A 23,427-nucleotide genomic window follows, 5' to 3' on the forward strand; every position below is an offset into this window, starting at 1 on the left:
ACCTAGTGTAGGCATGCTATGAAAATCCCATAAGTCTAAATGAACGAGGTAATTCGCATGTATGGCATATCAAAACCGGCATTAAATTCATTTTAGAAATCTCTTTCATTCTAAAATAATTCACATAACCTAACTTGGCATGTTACAATATATAAGCATAATCTACCCTGCTATGAAATGATGATATCATATAAACAAATTCAATAGCAAACGGGACATTAATATTATGTTTAAAAACTTCATCACATATATATCCAAATTCAAAAGATTTCTGTTGAGATAAGATAAACTTATCTAACTCATTGACCTGCTTAAAACCATAGGTAGTTAAAACAAAATCCCAAACATGAGACTCTTTCAAATCCTTGGAACATACAACACATAATCCAAAATAAATGTTTTATAGGAGTAAATACAAGTCTAACTTTTACATTTCCCATCCTAAGTACAGATCCATCTTCACCCGGTTTAATTTCTTCAAACCATTTCAGATCCTTGCATACTTGACTCGTATCAACCAGAGTCTACCCACCATGCAAGCATATCATCTTGTACATAATAGGGATAATAAATAAACCACAAATAATTCTTCACTGAATTATTTTTAAAAAATCATTGACCTTTTTAAGTCCAATAACTAACCCGAAACCCGGGTTTCGTTTATTTCACACCCCAAAGGGTTTCCCGACTTGTATACCTCTAATGGGCTTATCATTACTTGGGTCGTATCCCATCAACTCCATGTGTGTACCATGCATACAAATATTTTAATAATATTTTTATTTCGCTCAAACTATAAAATAAACATCGTTTCTTTGAATCAAATCCAGTTTTGTGTTTTTCAAAGCTTAACATGTCCCGAAAGAAACATTGAATCAACTACAAAACTCAAATGTTTTGTCAAATTTAATGTAGAATTATTAAGCGTACCTTGTGGAACATTTGGGTCCTTCGACATACTTGGACCGCCATGGGAAACTAATATGCTAGATATGTCACGAACCATTTCTCAAGTCATCATTAATTTCAATTGAATAAGCAAAAATTCGAACCAAAACTAATCGTTAAATATAGAGAATAGTAGGATGGTTTTAAAGACAAAATAAAACCAATTGTTTGTCTCTACCAACAACAAATTTAAGATTCGCAGTCAATCTAAACATGCTATTCCTATAATTCCTATAACACGAATCAACGGCATGTTCGAATCAGTGTTATCCTCTGTAAATATAATTTAGGCCACTAATTCATTGATAACTAGTATTACCAAAATAGATAGTGACAAAACCAAACCACCATGCAAACTAGTTTCTTTCTTCTTATTACTATTATTTTATTTTCATAAAAGATCAAACAAGGTTATGTGAACTATCCTTTATTCATTTGTATATGAAATTTGAAATATCCACATCTAAGATCAACAGAATCGTACATAAACCCACATGATACTTTAAATTTCATAAACTGTGGATATTTTATGGATATATAAATTCACATGACACACAAACCCAGATTCTAAATTCTTTCAAAAGTAGGTGAATTTCAAAATTCTATGGATCGTTCCATATGATATGTGGGTAAGTGTAACGATTCCGGCAAAATCAGGTATACCCTAACCGGTATATACTATTTATGTGTTATTTAATAATGAATATATGATTTATAATGCGTTTATACGAGTATGTATGATTCACAGTACGGATTATACTCGATTATACAGTTAATCGTATTGGAAATACGATTAACCGATTAACGGTTATTGAAGCCCGAACGAATCAAGGATTACATTATAGACGAGATATATGATAGTTAGTGATGTTTACGAAGTATTAAAGCTTCGGGATAAGTGAATTAAAGCACAGAAAAAGAATTTTCGATTTAATGGTACGTCGGTACGTTAAACGAAACCTTTAATACCAAACCGAGCAAGAGACGATCGATCAAGCCGAAAAAGATGCGCAATTATTAATAATAGGATGTTTTAAGTTAATAAATGTCATGGTTTAAGTTTTTTAAAGTTTTTAAATCGGTTTTATATAAATTTCATTTTTAAGCCGAAAACGACCGTTTTAGCCTCGTTTTAAGCTGAATTAAACATTTAACCGAAAAACGAACTGAACCAGATTATCCAAAACGTTATCCGGATTTCCAAAATCCAAATGAATGGCTAGAAATGGAAAGGTGGGTCCCACCCCACCTCCCCTTCCCTTCCGATCGGCATGGGGTATAACCCCTTGCCTCTTGTTATTTTTTTTTAAAACAACCATTGCAAGATCTTTCTTTTCTCTCCACATTATGACCTAAAAACCCAGATTTTTAGCAAGAAAAACTCAAGGTAAATGCATATTGTGAAGGCTAAATCTTAGTTTTAGTTCCATATTTTGAGTTATAATGCAAAAGATGAGGTTTTATCTTCAAAAGGGGTGAAAACCCGAGCTATAAACCGATTTTGCTTGACCAAGGGATGTATTTATGATATACAAATGATCTTGGTCTAAGAATGAGTTCAAATGAACTAAAAACGAAATTTTACGGTTTAAATCTTTGTTTTTAAATCATAACCGAACCCATGAAAGAAATGGCTTGATTGTGGGTGTAACTTGCTTGGTGTGGTGTTATTGTGCTTGTAGGTGTTGTATCTAGTTGTTAACAAAGGCTAGAAAACAAGATCTTTGCGATTTGAAGCTAAAAACACAAGGTAGTTCGGTTTTTTATATGGTGTATGTGATTTGGACAGATTGTGATAAATTTAGAGTTAGGCTACGAAATTTCACAGAGATGATCTACACATGAAAATATGAGTTCTGTGAAAATTTGGTAATTTTTGGACAAAGGATAAATATTTGGTGAATTTAATGCTCGGTTTTGGCTAAAAATGGTGAAAAATATTTAAATATCATAATAAATTCTGGAAAATTCCATATAAGATTTTTATAACATTTAAAAGTCACACACAAAATTTTAGGTCATTTGGAGAAGTCTAAGTAGGCTTTTCGGTTAAACGAGCTCTAGGGTTTTCTAGCTCGGTTTTAGTGAAAATGGCATGTAAAAAGAGATTTTGGTTCTGGAAAAATTGCAGGGGACTATGTGGATGGCAGGGGTCATCCAGGAGAAATTTAGGATTTTTCTAAGGTCGTTTGGTATTTACGACATATTTAGTGTTTAAATGGTGTTTAAAAATAGATAAATAAATTTTAAATATAAAAATTAATTCTGGAAATATTTTTATAAAATTCCCCACTGTCAAAAAGTGATTTGTGCAAAATTTCAAGATCCGAGATTTAACGGATAATTATTTGTGCTAAAAGAAGAAAAAAAAACAAACTTTTAAAGTTTAAAACGCGTAAACCGGTAAAGTTTGCCTAAACGAGCTGACTGGTGTATAAAAACCCTAAAAATGAACTATTTTCATGTAACTGAGTTAAACAGGTAAAAAAATAAATCATCCGAAAATAATTCGGATGATTTGGGTAATTTTATCCGATTTACAGTTTCCTGTACACTAATGACGGAAACGGGTCCCGCGGCCAATCGGGGCGTCTAAACGGAGCTCTAATTTCACAACTTTAATTAAATTATTAGTCAACAACTATTTTCGGGTCGTGTGTGACCAAACTCATTTTTGAAACGTAAAAACGGATAACCGTGCTAGGCACGCAAAACGGGAAAATGAACTAATAGTAATTTTGACTATTGAACTCTAAACGATATCACAATCTTAGTCCGGAGAAGTGTTTCTGGGTTAACATTGCCCCCGGAACGGGTACAGTACTGGGTTAACAGTGTCCCCAGATGTACCGGTTAACACGGTTAAAGTTATATTATTAGTGATTGTATAGTAACGAACTTAGGGATCGTATTACAGATCCGGACTAGTAGCTTGCGTACTGTGTTACCTACTTGCTTGCGATAAGGCGAGTTTCACGAGCCCCTTTTTCTGAATTGTTTTTAAATATTTTCCCGGGACGGAAAGCATGTTACTATTAAAATGTTTAAGTACATACTGAACGCATGGATTTGCGTGTATTTATATATATTTTATTGTACGGGAATCGTACGGAAATGTACTAAGATGGTAATTGTCTGAGTTGCTAACATAGTAAGGCCCCGTAACACGAGTGATTAGCTAAAAGCCGGTAGAGTGTGAATAGTACTATTGGTCTGACAAACCCAACTGGTCCGGCATGGATTTGCTGATGTTTCCCAGCTAGTTGCACATGTCTATTTTGTTGTTATTTATTTTGCTATGTAATGTTAGGCATAGCGGTTTGGGGCAGGTTCGTGGGCGGAGTATGCCACGGGGTTGTATGTGGATAGTCAGAGGTTTCACTTGTGGGCTCAGCATAATTACATCGCTAATATATGATTATTATAATGATTTGTCACTGTTTATTTAAATTAGTGAAACTCACCAACTATTCGTAGTTGACCCGTTTTCTTTACATGCTTCTAGGTACCCCCAAACTGGATTAATTGCTACATGCTTGACGGTGCGTGCTTTTTGTGGAAGCTTAATGATCTTTTTGTATTAAATATGTTAATGTACTGTTGGTAAAACTTATGTGCTAACGCCTAGACGGTAACTAAACTCGGAACAATGTAATATGGTGTAAATTAATGTAGTGGTGTTTTCTTTATAAGCAATGCTGTTGATATCAGACGTGTCTGTTGCATCCCATTTATGTTTCCGCTGCGGTTACGGGGTGTTACAGAAGTTGGTATCAGAGCCATTGGTTATAAAGAATTAGGATGTATTTAAAAGATACCTAAAATATAACCAGTAGCTCAAGTATTATAGGATCCGAATATCAACTAATAATTTATAGTGACGAGATCTGGATGAACTTGGATGGACAAGTGAGTTATTATGGTCCGGAACATAATAACAGACTTGTCCGCAAGAGGGAATTCAGGGGAAGTCACGGGGAACATTAATAGGTAAAATCGGCAACATATGTGTAAGTATATGATAATATTTTTATGTGACAAAGTTGTATAAGTATGTGTATATTAATTATAATTTACATTGTGGAAGGAACTATATCTTTGCTAACTTGTGTACAGGTAAGGATGCCGAGATCACGAAGTCTGTCAGTGGAGGAGGACCCGAAGGAGATCAGTTCCGGGAACTCTAGGAGCTTACGCCTAGTATCCAGCACTGAGCCTAGTGAGACTAGCCGTAGAAGTACTAGCCTGTCCTCCCCTACTAGGGTTGCCATATCCCCCACCCCACCCGCACCACAGGCCACCCCTACCCCTCCCAGACCTGGATCCCGCCTCACGGCGCGGATCAGTGTCCCCTATGTCCCACCTACCTCTACCCCACCCAGACCTACCTTCCACAGGGGCGAGTCCTCCCGCCCCCAGCCCGAGCCTGTGCCTCCACCCGTGTGGGGTACCCCTAGGCTGGAGAGGGATGAGCGTCCCTCCTCCGAGGCTGCATGGCTCCGAGTGCTCACCGAGCAGGTGGTTGAGCACACCATCACCTTGACGGTGGGGATCCAGAGGAGGAGGCACTTGGCGGACTGCGTACTGGACAGCCAGTATGCGATTGCTCAGCTGAGGAGGGAGGGCGCATACTCCCAGTGGATGATTGACCGGATGGAGACACGGATCCGGGGTTTGCTGGCGGTGTTGATGGCGATGGTGGCAGTGTTGGTGTGGTTGGTATACCACCATGCTTAGTTGTGTTAGGGTGGTAGTAGTCAGGGTCCGCTTTTTGATACTCTGTGTAAGCAGTTAGTGGTGATGCTAACATAGAGTGAATCTTGGGTAGTTATAGTACAGCCACTAGCCCATAGGGGGTCTCTTTTGGGGATGTCATTGTAGATACTTTTGGTGTATCATTCAAGCACTGACCCATAGCGGGTTATGTCGAAATGATGCCGATGTAGGACCGATGTATAAAAACTTAATCTATGTGATGATGGCAGGAACGTAATGTGTACTGATGTTTATGTAATATGTACTGATGTTTATTAATGAATGGAATGTGTGTTGTGTATCGAGATTGGAATTTGTATTAATTATATGTATTTTTCTTAATGTTGTGTAGAATGGGACCAAAACGGTCAGCTCGAATGTCAGAAGTGGATGTGGACCGTCTGATTGCTCGACAGTTAGAGGCGGCGATACCGGATATAGTATCGCGCATCGCTGCCAGTATTAACAATACGACCAATCCAGACCCTGCGAGCAATCAAACGACCACCAATAATGATGGGGAACAAAATGTTAACCTTCCACCGAACGGTAACCCGATTCCAAGTAATGACGCACCGCCTAGGGTGGTCGTTACAGATAGTAATGGCCCTATACCTAATGTTGAAACGAACCGCACTGAACCGACTCCTGCAACAAAGGGATGTTCAATCAAAGATTTTATGTTGTGCAAGCCCCTAGAATTTAGCGGGTCTGAGGGACCAAATGGGTTGGTTAAGTGGATTGAGAAAATAGAGTCTGTTGTGAACATCAGCAACTGCCCTGAGGATTACGTTGTTAAGTATGCTACCTGCACGTTCACGGACCATGCCTTGACATGGTGGAACACAATAGTGCAAACTCGCGGTCAGGCAGCGACAAACAGCATGACCTGGGCAGAGCTCAAAGCCCTTGTACTGGAACATTTCTGCCCGAAAAACGAATTGTAGAAGTTAGAAAACAAATTGTGGAACCTGGAGATGCAGGGGGCAGACCACTTGGGTTATACAAACCGATTTAATGAGTTGTCGCGATTGGTGCCATGGTTGGTCACCCCAGAGTCAAAGAGGGTTGAACATTATATATGGGGACTAACTCCAGTAGTAAGGAGTATAGTCAACTCTGGGGGACACAAGACGTTTGAGAGTGCGGTGACGCAAGCTGGTATCGTCACATACGATTTCGTGAGTAGTGGGTCACTGAAGGTGGCAGGAGAGTCTGCTGGGGGAAAGCGAGGTACGTATGACAATAGGATCCAGGAGAAGCAGCAAAATAAACGTGCTCGGTCCGCTGCCCAGAACTACGCCATGACTAGTTCTGGCGGAAGGCAAGAATCCCAGAAAGGGACGCTCCCTAAGTGTGGGAAATGCGGTTACCAGCATGGTGGCGAGTGCAAGGGGGTAGTGTGCCACCGGTGTGGCAGGAATGGGCATTACGCACCGAGTTGTAGGACAAACCTAAACAATCTGAACCGCCAACCGCAACCTATCCGTGCGCAGCCACCTAGGACCCAACCATCCCAACAACAAAACCCACAAGGAAACCAAATGATGACCACCAGCCGTGCTTGCTTTGAATGCGGCAGCACAGATCACTTCAAGAGATACTGTCCAAAACTGAACCAGGGAGGAAATGGGAGGCAAACCGTGGGTCAGGCATCGTCGTCCAATCCGGCGAGAGGCCGAGCATTTGTAATGGGGGCGAACGAAGCACGCCAGGACCCCAGCGTAGTGACAGGTACATTCCTCGTCTCTGATCATTACGCTTCTGTATTATTTGATACGGGCGCCGATAGAAGTTTTGTCTCCGTTAAGTTCCTATCGATAGCAAAACTTCCGATTAGTGAAACCATAGAACCTTATACCGCAGAAGTCGCTAACGGTAAAACCATGATAGTAAATCAGATAGTTTGGAATTGCCCTTTTATTCTGAACGATCAACCCTTCCTGATTGACTTATTACCGGTAGAATTAGGTAGTTTTGACGTGATAGTGGGAATGGATTGGTTAGCACGTAACAAAGTGGAAATAAACTGTGAAAAGAAAATCGTCAAGATCCGGGTGTCGGATGACGAAGAGGTGTTAGTGCAAGGAGAGAAGTCGGGCACAATGATAACATTTATATCCCACCTCAAAGTGTTAAAATATATACGCCAGGGATGCGTGGCGTATCTAGCGAGCTTGACGGCCACAGATTCTGAGGAGAAACGGGTGGATGATATCCCGGTGGTACGCGAATTTCCACAAGTTTTCCCAGAAGAACTTCCTGGATTACCGCCAACCCGACAGGTCGAATTCAGAATCGATTTAATACCTCAAGCTGGCCCTGTTGCTAAAGCACCCTACCGACTTGCACCGTCCGAGATGCAAGAATTATCCAATCAGTTGCAAGAATTGTTGGATAAAGGATTTATACGTCCTAGTCATTCCCCGTGGGGTGCACCTGTATTATTCGTGAAAAGAAGGACGGGAGCCTTAGAATGTGCATTGATTACAGGGAGTTGAACAAGTTAACAATCAAAAATAGGTACCCTCTTCCCCGAATTGATGATCTGTTTGACCAGCTGCAAGGAGCGAGCTATTTCTCAAAAATCGATCTTAGATCGGGATACCATCAGGTTAGAATTCAGGAAGAAGATATCCCAAAAACCGCATTCCTGACTCGCTACGGCCATTACGAGTTCTTAGTTATGCCTTTCGGACTAACAAATGCGCCAGCAGTGTTCATGGACCTCATGAATCGAGTCTGTAAACCCTACCTCGACAAATTCGTCATCGTGTTTATTGACGATATTTTGATCTACTCGAAAAGTAAAGAAGAGCACGAGCAACACTTAAGAATAATTTTAGAGCTTCTGAATCAGGAGAAGTTGTATGCAAAATTCTCCAAGTGTAACTTCTGGTTACAAGAAGTGCAATTCTCGGTCACGTTGTAAACCATCAAGGAATACACGTTGATCCGAGTAAGGTTGAAGCACTTAAGAATTGGCAAGCGCCTAAATCGCCAAAGGAAATCCGCCAATTCTTAGGCTTAGCTGGATATTATCGTCGATTTATAGAGAACTTTTCCAGCATCGCCCAACCTTTAACTCTCCTGACTCAAAAGGATCGAAAGTATGAATGGGGAGAAGAGCAGGAAACGGCGTTTCAAACGTTAAAGCAAAAATTGTGCCAAGCACCGATTTTAAGTCTCCCCGATGGAGACGATGGTTTTGTCGCGTATTGTGACGCATCGCGTAGAGGGTTAGGATGCGTGCTGATGCAGAATAATAAGGTTATAGCCTATGCTTCCCGACAGTTAAAAGTACACGAGAAAAATTACACTACTCATGACTTAGAACTGGGATCGGTTATCTTCGCACTTAAAATCTGGAGACATTATCTCTACGGTACGAAGTGCACCATCTTCACCGATCATAAAAGTTTGCAGCACATATTCGATCAGAAAGAACTGAATATGAGGCAGCGAAGATGGGTCGAGTTGTTAAGCGATTATGACTGTGACATCCGTTATCACCCCGGCAAGGCTAACGTCGTAGCCGATGCCTTGAGTAGGAAAGATCGGGTTAAGCCATTGCGAGTGCGAGCGCTGGGGATGATAGTCCAGTCGAACCTTTCGGACCTGATTCGAGTCGCTCAACGTGAGGCTTTGAAAGAGGAACAATTGGAAGAGGAGGGACTTTACGGCAATGAGAAGAATTTCGAACAGCGCGTGGACAAAATTCTCTATTTCTAAAATCGGGTTTGGATCCCGACCCTCCATGACCTTCGTGAATTAATCATGGACGAAGCGCATGGATCGAAATATTCCATACATCCGGGATCGGATAAGATGTACAGGGATGTGAAGGAGTTCTACTGGTGGCCGGGTATGAAAAAGGATATAGCAACGTATGTCGGTAAGTGTACGACTTGTGCGAGAGTTAAGGCGGAGCACCAGAAACCCTCGGGGATGTTACAACAACCGGAAATTCCCGAATGGAAGTGGGAGCAAATCACGATGGATTTTGTGACACATCTCCCTAAGACGTCCCGAGGACATGATGCAATTTGGGTAATCGTGGATCGATTAACCAAATCGGCACAATTTATCCCGATTAGGAATAATTATAACACTGAGAGACTTGCGCAGATTTATATAAATGAAATTGTGTCTCGTCATAGGATACCCATCTCAATCATCTCCGACCGGGATAGCCATTTCACCTCCAATATTTGGCAAGCTGTGCAAGAAGCGCTGGGAACGCGCATTGATCTAAGCACAGCTTACCACCCTCAGACCGATGGTCAGTCTGAGAGGACCATCCAAACCCTGGAGGATTTTCTTCGTGCATGCGTACTGGATTTTAAGTGAAATTGGGATCAACATCTCCCACTCGTTGAATTTTCCTATAATAACAGTTACCATAGCAGTATAAAGGCAGCGCCTTACGAAGCATTGTATGGTCGGAAGTGCCGATCACCACTCTGCTGGACTGAAGTGGGCGACACTCAGGTTATTAGATCAGACCTGGTCCAGGAAACGACCAGCAAAATCCTTGAAATTAGGAACAATCTAAGGCCGCGCGGGATCGGCAGAAGAGTTATGCCGATACCCGTAGAAAACCGTTGTCGTTTGAGAAAGGTGATAAAGTGTATTTGAAGGTATCACCTTGGAAGGGTGTAGTCAGATTTGGAAAGGCGGGGAAGTTAGCCCCGAGATATATTAGACCATTCAATATTACTGCAAAAATCGGTCCCGTAGCATACCGATTAGAACTACCCGATGAACTGAGTGCAGTTCACAACGTGTTTCACGTATCGAACTTGAAAAGATGTCTGGCGGATGAGACATCGGTGTTACCTTTAGAGGGTGTCCAAATAAGTGATAAGCTCAATTTCGTAGAGGAACCCATAGAAATAGTAGACGGGAAAATCAGGCAACTTAGACACAATAAGATTTCATTGGTCAAAGTTAGATAGAATTCGCAACGAGGCCCAGAATATACATGGAAACGAAAGGACGAATTTCGGAAGAAATACCCCTACCTATTTCCTCAAAAGGAAGTAGTCGACGCGTAAAATTTCGAGGACGAAATTTTTTTTACGGGGGGAGAATGTAACGATTCCGGCAAAATCAGGTATACCCTAACCGGTATATACTATTTATGTGTTATTTAATAATGAATATATGATTTATAATGCGTTTATACGAGTATGTATGATTCACAGTACGGATTATACTCGATTATACAGTTAATCGTATTGGAAATACGATTAACCGATTAACGGTTATTGAAGCCCGAACGAATCAAGGATTACATTATAGACGAGATATATGATAGTTAGTGATGTTTACGAAGTATTAAAGCTTCGGGATAAGTGAATTAAAGCACAGAAAAAGAATTTTCGATTTAATGGTACGTCGGTACGTTAAACGAAACCTTTAATACCAAACCGAGCAAGAGACGATCGATCAAGCCGAAAAAGATGCGCAATTATTAATAATAGGATGTTTTAAGTTAATAAATGTTATGGTTTAAGTTTTTTAAAGTTTTTAAATCGGTTTTATATAAATTTCATTTTTAAGCCGAAAACGACCGTTTTAGCCTCGTTTTAAGATGAATTAAACATTTAACCGAAAAACAAACTGAACCAGATTATCCAAAACGTTATCCGAATTTCCAAAATCCAAATGAATGGCTAGAAATGGAAAGGTGGGTTCCACCCCACCTCCCCTTCCCTTCCGATCGGCATGGGGTATAACCCCTTGCCTCTTGTTATTTTTTTTTAAAACAACCATTGCAAGATCTTTCTTTTCTCTCCACATTATAACCTAAAAACCCAGATTTTTAGCAAGAAAAACTCAAGGTAAATGCATATTGTGAAGGCTAAATCTTAGTTTTAGTTCCATATTTTGAGTTATAATGCAAAAGATGAGGTTTTATCTTCAAAAGGTGTGAAAACCCGAGCTATAAACCGATTTTGCTTGACCAAGGGATGTATTTATGATATACAAATGATCTTGGTCTAAGAATGAGTTCAAATGAACTAAAAACGAAATTTTACGGTTTAAATCTTTGTTTTTAAATCATAACCGAACCCATGAAAGAAATGGCTTGATTGTGGGTGTAACTTGCTTGGTGTGGTGTTATTGTGCTTGTAGGTGTTGTATCTAGTTGTTAACAAAGGCTAGAAAGCAAGATCTTTGCGATTTGAAGCTAAAAACACAAGGTAGTTCGGTTTTTATATGGTGTATGTGATTTGGACAGATTGTGATAAATTTAGAGTTAGGCTACGAAATTTCACAAAGATGATCTACACATGAAAATATGAGTTCTGTGAAAATTTGGTAATTTTTGGACAAAGGATGAATATTTGGTGAATTTAATGCTCGGTTTTGGCTAAAAATGGTGAAAAATATTTAAATATCATGATAAATTCTGGAAAATTCCAGATAAGCTTTTTATAACATGTAAAAGTCACACAAAATTTTAGGTCAGTTGGAGAAGTCTAAGTAGGCTTTTCGGTTAAACGAGTTCTAGGGTTTTCTAGCTCGGTTTTAGTGAAAATGGCATGTAAAAAGAGATTTTGGTTCTGGAAAAATTACAGGGGACTATGTGGATGGCAGGGGTCATCCAGGAGAAATTTGGGATTTTTCTAAGGTCGTTTGGTATTTACGACATATTTAGTGTTTAAATGGTGTTTAAAAATAGATAAATAAATTTTAAATATAAAAATTAATTCTGGAAATATTTTTATAAAATTCCCCACTGTCAAAAAGTGATTTGTGCAAAATTTCAAGATCCGAGATTTAACGGATAATTATTTGTGCTAAAAGAAGAAAAAAAAACAAACTTTTAAAGTTTAAAACGCGTAAACCGGTAAAGTTCGCCTAAACGAGCTGACTGGTGTATAAAAACCCTAAAAATGAACTATTTTCATGTAACTGAGTTAAACAGGTAAAAAAATAAATCATCCGAAAATAATTCGGATGATTTGGGTAATTTTATCCGATTTACAGTTTCCGGTACACTAATGACGGAAACGGGTCCCGCGGCCAATCGGGGCGTCTAAACCGAGCTCTAATTTCACAACTTTAATTAAATTATCAGTCAACAACTATTTTCGGGTCGTGTGTGACCAAACTCATTTTTGAAACGTAAAAACGGATAACCGTGCTAGGCACGCAAAACGGGGAAAATGAACTAATAGTAATTTTAACTATTGAACTCTAAACGATATCACAATCTTAGTCCGGAGAAGTGTTTCTGGGTTAACATTGCCCCCGGAACGGGTACAGTACTGGGTTAACAGTGTCCCTAGATGTACCGGTTAACACGGTTAAAGTTATATTATTAGTGATTGTATAGTAACGAACTTAGGGATCGTATTACAGATCCGGACTAGTAGCTTGCGTACTGTGTTACCTACTTGCTTGCGATAAGGCGAGTTTCACGAGCCCCTTTTTCTGAATTGTTTTTAAATATTTTCTCGGGGCGGAAAGCATGTTACTATTAAAATGTTTAAGTACATACTGAACGCATGGATTTGCGTGTATTTATATATATTTTATTGTACGGGAATCGTACGGAAATGTACTAATATGGTAATTGTCTGAGTTGCTAACATAGTAAGGCCCCGTAACACGAGTGATTAGCTAAAAGCCGGTAGAGTGTGAATAGTACTATTGGTCTGACAAACCCAACTGGTCCGGCATGGATTTGCTGATGTTTCCCAGCCAGTTGCACATGTCTATTTTGTTGTTATTTATTTTGCTATGTAATGTTAGGCATAGCGGTTTTGGGCAGGTTCGTGGGCGGAGTATGCCACGGGGTTGTATGTGGATAGTCAGAGGTTTCACTTGTGGGCTCAGCATAATTACATCGCTAATATATGATTATTATAATGATTTGTCACTGTTTATTTAAATTAGTGAAACTCACCAACTATTCGTAGTTGACCCGTTTTCTTTACATGCTTCTAGGTACCCCCAAACTGGATTAATTGCTACATGCTTGACGATGCGTGCTTTTTGTGGAAGCTTAATGATCTTTTTGTATTAAATATGTTAATGTACTGTTGGTAAAACTTATGTGCTAACGCCTAGACGGTAACTAAACTCGAAACAATGTAATATGGTGTAAATTAATGTAGTGGTGTTTTCTTTATAAGCAATGCTGTTGATATCAGACGTGTCTGTTGCATCCCGTTTATGTTTCCGCTGCGGTTGCGGGGTGTTACAGTAAGAGTAATCCACATTTTACATTATTTTCAATTATGAAGTACAAAACAACAAATTTATTTTCATATTTGGAATTACTGTGTCACGAATGCATATTTTCCAAACAAGCAAAATCAACATAATCTTTTTATCCAAGATTACAAATTAAGAAAACAATTCTCAAAATTTGAGTAAGAACTAGAAGTTCTCATATAATATTAGCCAATCACATATCATATTTCAAATACATAGATATATTATTTCATATGAAGCGTAAGTCTAAATTCTTTAACCCTTAGAAAGCTTGCATACCAGACTAATTCAAAAACAAGAAATCAAATTATTTGTTTAATTGAAATCTTGAAAATTTCTACCAAAACACTAGACCATGCAAATTATTCTCACTATATGCAATTAGGGTTTCTAGAAAAGTTCAGTCCGACAACAAACATGTCGATATATTCATATAACCGTGCTATCAGAACTTTGTAATTAAATTAACCCAATTAGGTTTATCTTTGTTGTATATATTTTGGGTAGTCTATAACTCAAAATCAATCAATTAAACAAACAAACCTGGTAATCTTGTATGCCATTGTAGATGAAGAAATTGCAACCTGGATTATTCTCTGAATAGTGTAATCACTATCAGATAAACCTATTTGTGGGATACACACAATGATTTATCGGATAAGACAGAGAATTTCTGTATATGGAATTGAATTTTTATTGTTATTGATGAATATCTAGAGAGAAACCAGTAACCATTGTTCTCCCTATCTATGTGTAGATGAGAGATGAAAAAAACTGCTAGGGAAAATCTCTGATTAACATCTTTTTATTGATTCCAACATGAGCCCAAACAAAATAATTATAAGCGCATCTAATATTAGCCTTAAGCCCAAGTAAATTACTTACTTAAACCCAAGTGTATATTCCAATTATAAAGCCCAAATAACATTAGAATTAAATCGAGTTCACACTCCCGCGTCACCTAACTCGTTTAATATCTAACGTTATTTTCTCGATCGACAAGTTAATCCAATAACACTAAAATAACCAACACCTCATCTGTTTCTAAAGTTTCTAACCATTTGTATACTGGCATCCATTGATCCGACCGTTGGAAACGAAAATGAAAAGGATCTTTTTCCTACCACAAGAATATAAGCACAATCAACAATTAAACACAATAACCTCAATACACACAAATGTATCATTTAACATCCCATAAATTGCAATAGAAATATGTCATTATGCCCTAAAACCACAATCAGTCTATAATAAAGCGCATATCATGATATCAAAGTCTATTGAGTGCTGATGCATACCTCAAATGGACGGTTGAGAAGGAAGTGATCATCTGATAGACGTCTGATGGAGGCATGGATTTGATGTGATCAGGTAATGAACCGTTGGATTGGAGCCACGTTTCCACGTCGGATGGGTTTAAAAGCTTGTTTGCTGGGAGAGTGGATAGCCACGATCGAGCAACTGTTTCGAAATCATTCATGTCGCCGGTAGGGTTTTGACCAACGCCGCCGTTGTCCAGTAGGGTTTCTTCCACCATTGTTTTACTAAAACATAACCAATACCCAGTGTACATGCGTCAATTCGCTACTATAACACAATGCCCGATCTTACCGGTTGAATAAATATTGTTTTAAACTAACGTTGTTACCTGCGCGTTGCGGCAATGCATTTTTTTGGTTGGCTACAAATATCATTTAGCTAAATTACATTTAAATTTAAGCAAATCCAATCTAAAGTTTTAGGTAAATATGTTAAAAAATAAATAAATAAAAACTGTCAAAATTACATTAAAAGAAAACCAAAACACAATACAATTACACAAAGAGAAACCAAAGGGTTTGGCAGTGGAATGCTCCTATGTACATACATCATATTATAATCCTGAAAACAACTCAAAAATATATGTTACACTGGCAATTTAGCAAACAATGAATCAAAAAAGTTATGTATCGTCTCCAATAGAATATAACTCAAATACCCCAATGTAAATATCTAAACCATAGTTCGTATGATCAAAAAGCAAATAGACTAAGTTTTAAAAGTGGATTAGTTAAATATAATGAGAATTTGGCAACAAGAAGTGCAATTTTGACAAAATAAGGTCAAAATTGATTAGAAAACAATATGTAATGTTGACAATGTCTAAATTAAACATCAATTTAAAGGGACAGTTTAAATGTATCCAACAACAAAGTGCGCTTTTTACAAAATAAAGTCAAAATTGAACGTTGATTGAACTCGACAGTCAAATTTGACAAAAATAAAGTCTAAATTTGGGGAAAGAAAAAAAGCAAACGTCAAAGTGCTATATAATTTTAATTTTGGGTTGCCCAGATATACATTTGATAAATTTTAGTTGGGGATATATGCATTGTCCCTGTATGATAATATCCAACCATAAAAAAACTTATCCATGTAAAAATAACTCCAACCCCATTCTAAATATTATTAACAAACTTTATAACTATCTTTCATATTAAACGTTATCATAAGACCCTACTCATGTTTTCTTACTCAATAAGCCCTTCATCCTAAACCAAATCCATAACTCCTGACAACATCCCCAAATCTTGTTCTCAATCCTTCAAACTCTAAATCAAAATCCATACATTAGTCACGTTTACATCAAAGGTAACTAACTCTATGCAATCGATTCAAGCAGATTGTCTTTTCCTTGTTTGACTGTTTTCTCCCCCTTTTCAACAATTATGTTTTCTATATTTGCCGGTTTCGCCATTTTTTAAATCGCAACAAGTTAATCGAAATTTCATCTCAAAATTTGTTTGTTTGTTACTATATCTATACTATATATAATGCATCACTCATGGGCAAATTAAGACACTCCATTTTTAAGTAATTTACAACACTCAAAACATTATGTACAACCATTATAGCATGTAGTATAGGGGCAAAGTTTTTCACTACAAAATATATTTTTCCGTAAATTCAGTTTTGTTAATAGTTACAGCATTGGTCCTTAAACTTTACTAACTTTTTGTAACTTTAAGAAAATGTTACAACTTTTACCCCTCAACGATTTGACAAGTTTATATATTTTCTTGTTTTCGTCTATATCTCTAAATATATTACGTTTATAAAAAAACCGAGCTTACCGATGCATCGTACTTATTTTTGTCGACGTTTCGATATAAAATTTATTCAATACCGAGGTACATATTATAATGTACAAGTCACTAAAGCATTAATGTACAACTTAAATATGCAATTACAAAATCAATAAAATGTTTAAACACATGAACATGCAACCCATGTTCTATTTTAGTTTATAAATTATGAAATTACAAATTCAGTCCTTCCATTTATATAGCACACATTACAAAAACAAAACAATAAATATTAAAAAAAGAATAAGATAAAGAGAAAGGAAATATCTAAGTGAACTTTTACCTATGGTAGTTTGAACAATTCAAATATCCAGCCAGCCCATCCTTAGCTTCCAGTCCATATTAGTCATCCAGGCCATCAGAATTAAGTTCTCAATTTATACCTAAAAAGATAACAAAGAAACTTTAGTGTTTTATTACCTATAACATAATGAAGAAGGATATTGAATTGTAAAGTATAGAAAATAACATATTACCATGTATATTTTCATAAGCAGAAAATTCTATACGAAAACACACAAAGCAAAAAATATCAAACGGGCATCCAAATGAAGGAGCCTTGGCCTTGACCAGCTCTGGTCCACCAAGCTTCCAAGCTCCACTTGAGTTAATTAGCAGCCTCAAATAACCAATGAAGAAAATGATTAAATGAAATGCTAACATCGACTATAACGATCAATAGGTAAGATCAAATAAGCTTTTGTATACCTTAGGCAACAGACCGTGATGAACGAGGTGAGCATTATTATGTAGAAATTCCAATAATTCTGCTACCTGAAGTAACTTCATAGTAACCAATACATACACATTATCATAACCTCAAATTCCGCAAATAACCAAACAAACAACCTACAATTCATTGCAGCTCACGCAGCACTTAGCAATATTATCCAACATCCCAACGGCATTGGCCACGGATGCAAACAACGGCTCAGTTCTGGGGACCTTTGCATCTGGTGAATAGAGCACAGCTTCAGCAGGTGGAAGAAATAGTGCATCCCAAGACAATGATATATTAAGATAATAAAAAACGAAATTTTAATATTAAATAAAAACAAAATTATAGGAATCTTTTAATACCTAAAATACCGAAATTAAGGGATTTTTTAGTATTAAATAAAAACAAAATTATAGGAATATTTTAATACCTAAAATACCAAAATTAAGGGATTTTTTAGTATTAAATAAAAACAAAATTATAGGAATATTTTAATACCTAAAATACCGAAATTAAGGGATTTCAAATTAATAACTGATAATGGTCATTATTTTAAGAAATAATTTGAAACTAATAACCGAAATTAATCAATTTACTTTCACTCCAATTTATTTTAAATCCTATGATATGTGGGTTTTAATTATCTTGATTTTTAAGCAATTCAATTTTTCAATTTATGTAATATTAACAATCAGCTTATGAAATCCCACCTAATCACGAAATTATAGGGTTTATCAATAAAAATCTTTATATAAAAAAACCTCCAAAATTATGGTATTTGAAATTAATTAATGAATGACCATTATCTTTATGAAGGATTACAAACTAATGACCGAAATTATGGTTCTTTGCAAAATTAATGCAATCTTGATAAATATAGGAAGTACAATTTCGTGAGACACAATATTATAATGTGATATTTGTTGATTTTATTTCAATAACAACTAAGTTTTGTTTTTTTATTTTTATTAAATTGTTAAATATTTTAATATTTAAACAACTTCCATAACTGCTCCTATATCACGGTTAAAAGAAAGTGGGGCAATGCAGTTTTTAAATTTAACCCTCTATATAAAGATATTAAAAGTAATAAGTGTTCAACTTAGACACAATTTCTTGTTTTACTCATGGATCATCCGACTGAAATCATTAAACAACATAAACTAAAAGAGGATTCTTTACATCACACTGCCTACAAGCTTGAAGACAAGCAAAATCTTCAATCTGATAAGGTAAATTCTTAAATTAATTTTTTTTTTAATTTTCAAATATTTCATGTCTGCTTTTGTTAATTTCAGGGGCATCAGCCAAATTTTTTCAATGATTCTCCCTTAACGTGTATCAAATCCATACACTTAATCCAAAAGCATAAAGTTTATGAAGATATAAATTGACGGAATTAACATACCTATCAATGTATTCAAAATCTTGCTGAAGACACAAATAACAGAAGAACATGCACCCCAAGTTACTTCCATTTAGGCATACTTGAAGGTAAAGCTCACAGATTTTAGATTCTCATATTTAAAGAAATTTGTCATGGATTCTTTCTTGTTACTTGATATTAATGAGAAACCTGGTGCTTAAGTTCTAGATTTTTCTGGTAGAGTCTGCAATAGGCATACTATAAGAAACAATAAAGTAATTCAGATGTAATACACACCGAAAATAATAATGCATAACACAACAATCAATGGTGTGGACTAATTTATCATCACACCCAGATTCTAAGAAACCCTAAAACAATGAGAAAATGGAATCCTAAAACAATCTAAGATCATGTAGGGAGTCGGAGTGGACCTTATGGCCTTACGGATCTGCAAATCGCCATAGTTGAGGCGAAGGAACGGTGGTGAAAGGCTGACAACGTAGTTGAGGCGGATCTGCAAATCGGCATGGTGGAGGAGGATCTGCAAATCGGCGTAGTGGAGACGGGTCTGCAAATCATGTGCCGGAGGAAATAATATTTCCTTAATATCTAAAAAAATATATGATCTTACCTTATTAAAAATATATAAAAAAAAGTTTCAAAATCCATAAATTAAAATTTAAAACATACTAAATAGTTTCAAATTATAATCTAATCTTTAAAATAGTTTAATTTTTAATATTTATAGAATTTTTTATTGAATAAAAGATAATTTTAAATCATATTTATTTAATTAAAATTGATTTTGGTTAGTTTGTGAATGAGAGTGAAAATTTAAGTTTGGTTGGATTGTAAAAGTGGAATTGAGATAAATTAGTTTTTTTAATGAAAAGTATGGTTAGCTTGGGTTGAGAATGAGAATAGAAACAAGTAACAAACCGTTCCATTTTTAACTTCCAACTCATAAGAACAAATTTTCATCCATTTGGTTTAAACATCTTACCCAACTTAACCCATAGAATTAAAAAATATATATATAAAAAAAAGCTCACACTGACCCAAATAAAATAGTTTTAGGTTAGGATTGACACCCCCTAAACATAGCTAACTTTCATTTACATCTCTAGATAATATAAACTCGTAAATTAGGAAATTCAATTTTATTTATATAGTTAGAAACGACCAATTTTATATTTCTTATATACGCAGGAAAACTCTTTTTGGTTTTTATAATTACCAAATATAATTTTGTTATTATTATATATAATAAATTTTACATGTAAACTAAACATGATTTGTCTTTTTCCAAACTACATTGTTTAGATCAAAATGACTACATCATCCCTTCCGATTATGGTATTAATGCTGGAGATTATTGCAAAACTCCCTCCAAATGTTATAGCCCAATGCAAGACCGTTTGTAAGGAATGGTTAACCTTCATATCAACGCCGGTGTTTCTAAATCCATATCATTATTCTTTTATAAAGATAGATTAATTACATTAATGAGCGAGATAGTTTGACCAATATAGTAGGAGAAAATTAAGCTCGAGATTCAAACACATGTCCCCATTCAAACGTTTCCTAACTACGTTGTCTTGTCATTACATTATGTTAATTAAAATCTACGTATTGGCCATATGAAACTCCTACAATTATTTCGATGTAAGTTTGGAGTGAAAAAATTACGAATCATTTGTCACAATGTTTGATTTAGCTGTCTTTTCTTCTTGTTTTTCAACATACTAAGCTAATCATTTTTATATTACATAAGTTAGGAATTTGTAATGGACGAAATGCAACAAAAGTTTGAAGCTTTATCATGTATGTATACTAAATACTTATAACATCACTACTTTGATAAAAGATATTTAAGAGACTAAAATATTATTTTTCCAATATCGAAACTTGTTACAGGAGATGTAGCAATGCAATAAGCCAACACAAAATAAACTCAACCTCCACCAAATGTATCAACGAAAGCTGCAGATCAACCTCCTTGTCAATCTATTGATAGCATTCTCACCGATTATGAACGGTGGTTGAAAAATCAAGATGAGATAATTAGGATGTGCGAGAAGTAAGATTAAAATTTATTTGTTGTTTTACTTTATTGCACTGTCATAATAGTTTATGGATTATGCAATTATTTTCTTGTTAATTTTTTATTTATTTCACATGTTTATAAAAAAAACTTATGAAGTAGATGTACCACATTGATGCTACTAAATTGGAACTGTAATAACAGTAAAAAGAATTATATACTAAAGTTTTGTAAAAACATTATATGAATAACAAAACTAACTCATGTACTATTATACAATATATCACGATTTTATTTATGAAGCAACATAAACGAGCATGCTGTTACAAAATGTCACCCCCGCAACATCGCGCGGGTACGCTACTAGTATATATATATATATGGCCTCTATGAAACCACCGATGCCAATCAGTCGCTCTCTCTGTAAGAATGATTTATCAGTTATCATCCCGCCTCAACGTGCGGGTTGGCGTCACATATGACAGCACACGATAATAGCACTTATCATCCTCTGGAGGAGTCCGGGGTTCTGTACGCTTCGGTGGCGGTTCATCATCCGACGTGGTCGGCGCTCGCGCTATCCTACACATGGACGCATCTGGTACGGGGACGTTGTAGGCGGTGCCGAAGCCACGGGCCACCATTGTAAATTTGTAATGATTGATTGATTGAATATCGGATTCCCCATTATCGGGTGCTAATTGGTGACTGTTCGTCGAATGCTTTGGCAATGGGGGCGGCGCCTAAGGATGTTGTGATCAGGTTGTTTCCGCCATTGGGATGGGGAGGTTGGATGGATATCATGATGTATTTATAGGTTTGGGAGCGCTAGCGATTAACGGTTAATAAACTAAAAGATGGTTATTAGGACACGACGAATGATAAATTGTATCTAAAAAAACCTCAAGCATCTAATCTAATCTAACTATATATTAAAGCAACATGATTTTTCCACATGGTATCATTCTAGGGCTTCCACATAGAATGCCACATAGATGCCATGTGAGCAGTTTCCTGTTTTATCATCTCTTCTTCTAAACACAATATGGAGCATAAACCCGTTTAGTTATGTTATAACCCATGACCCGGTTTCTCGTCAAATACAACCATCTTCATATGAAGATTGACCTCATGTGTCAAACTAAAGATACTTACCAACTCCACTTAAGTAGTTATTGTGTTGGATTTCTTGACTTATAAATGATATATTGTTAATTCATTTATAATTAATACTAGAAAATGATTAAACAATTAAGTTAGCATCCAATGTTGTATTCAAAGAGACTTTTAGAGATTTATGAATTGTAAAATTTTGTTTATCATTATTAATATCTTATGAATCTATAACGTATGTTATCATGTATATTACTAAATTTAACTTTTTTGTTGTTTTTAATCACCCGTGTATCACACAGGCTCTATCCTAGTTACAATATATGTCGGTTGAGTGAATTACACGTGTAAGATTTAGGTTAACAATGTTGGCATCAATTATAAATGTAATAGAGAATAATATGGTAATTTCAAAAATAATATGCTATACAGTGCTGCTGTTTTTTTAAATATGTTAATATGATGAATTTATTTTTCAGTTAGTTCCGGTAACGAACGTAGTCAATAAAGACAGAATTCACGTTGACTAAGTTTTACCTACCGAATTCATCGCGTAATGCATAGGTAAATCACTAGTTGCCATACTAAGTATAACGTGAAATTCTAAAATATTCCTAAACACAAAAATGCCAAATAATTTATTGAGAATGTGTAATGACAATAATGCCCTTTTGTTAACATTTAACGAAAGTTAAAGTTGCTACCCAGCATTGTTATAAAATTAAAACCTTAGTATCTATATTTGTGACATTTAAACCTTTGTACCTGTAACATTCGTTAATTTTAAAATATGAAAATCCGACCCGTTTTTAAATTTTGTTATAATTCGATCCACATTTATTATTGAAAGTATTGAATTTCATGTCAATTATAACTCATGTATAAGATTTCATTGTTATGATTTTTATTTTTGATGTTTACGATGTTACGGACCCAATCGCAAACTCTTTTTGATGTATTTTATTCTCAAATTTTATTTTATCAAAGTCCATATATTTAAACTTGTCAAAAATCAAGCTTTATTTCCTTTTAACTTTTTTCGAAGATATTTCATGAACCTAGACATGTCTCTATCATCAATTCATCATTTGACTCATTTAATTGAGTCAACTTCATGATTTTC

The 23,427-nt window shown here is 36.0% G+C and overlaps 1 protein-coding gene across 1 annotated transcript; it reads right to left on the reverse strand.

Annotated features, from left to right (window-relative positions):
• Positions 1 to 14,938: 14,938 nt before the first annotated feature.
• On the reverse strand, positions 14,939 to 15,472 carry LOC143563092 (uncharacterized). The gene is made up of 3 exons (XM_077050717.1): positions 15,234 to 15,472; positions 15,171 to 15,180; positions 14,939 to 15,055 (listed from the first exon to the last, which is right to left on the reverse strand). Exons 1-3 carry the CDS (start codon positions 15,470 to 15,472, stop codon positions 14,939 to 14,941), a joined length of 366 nt encoding a protein of 121 aa, XP_076906832.1.
• Between the last annotated feature and the right edge of the window lie 7,955 nt (positions 15,473 to 23,427).

This window comes from Bidens hawaiensis, unplaced genomic scaffold (assembly GCF_021521415.1).
Source record: "Bidens hawaiensis isolate Kalapana, Puna unplaced genomic scaffold, B.hawaiensis_p1.1 tig00021268_1, whole genome shotgun sequence".
Lineage (NCBI taxonomy): Eukaryota > Viridiplantae > Streptophyta > Magnoliopsida > Asterales > Asteraceae > Bidens > Bidens hawaiensis.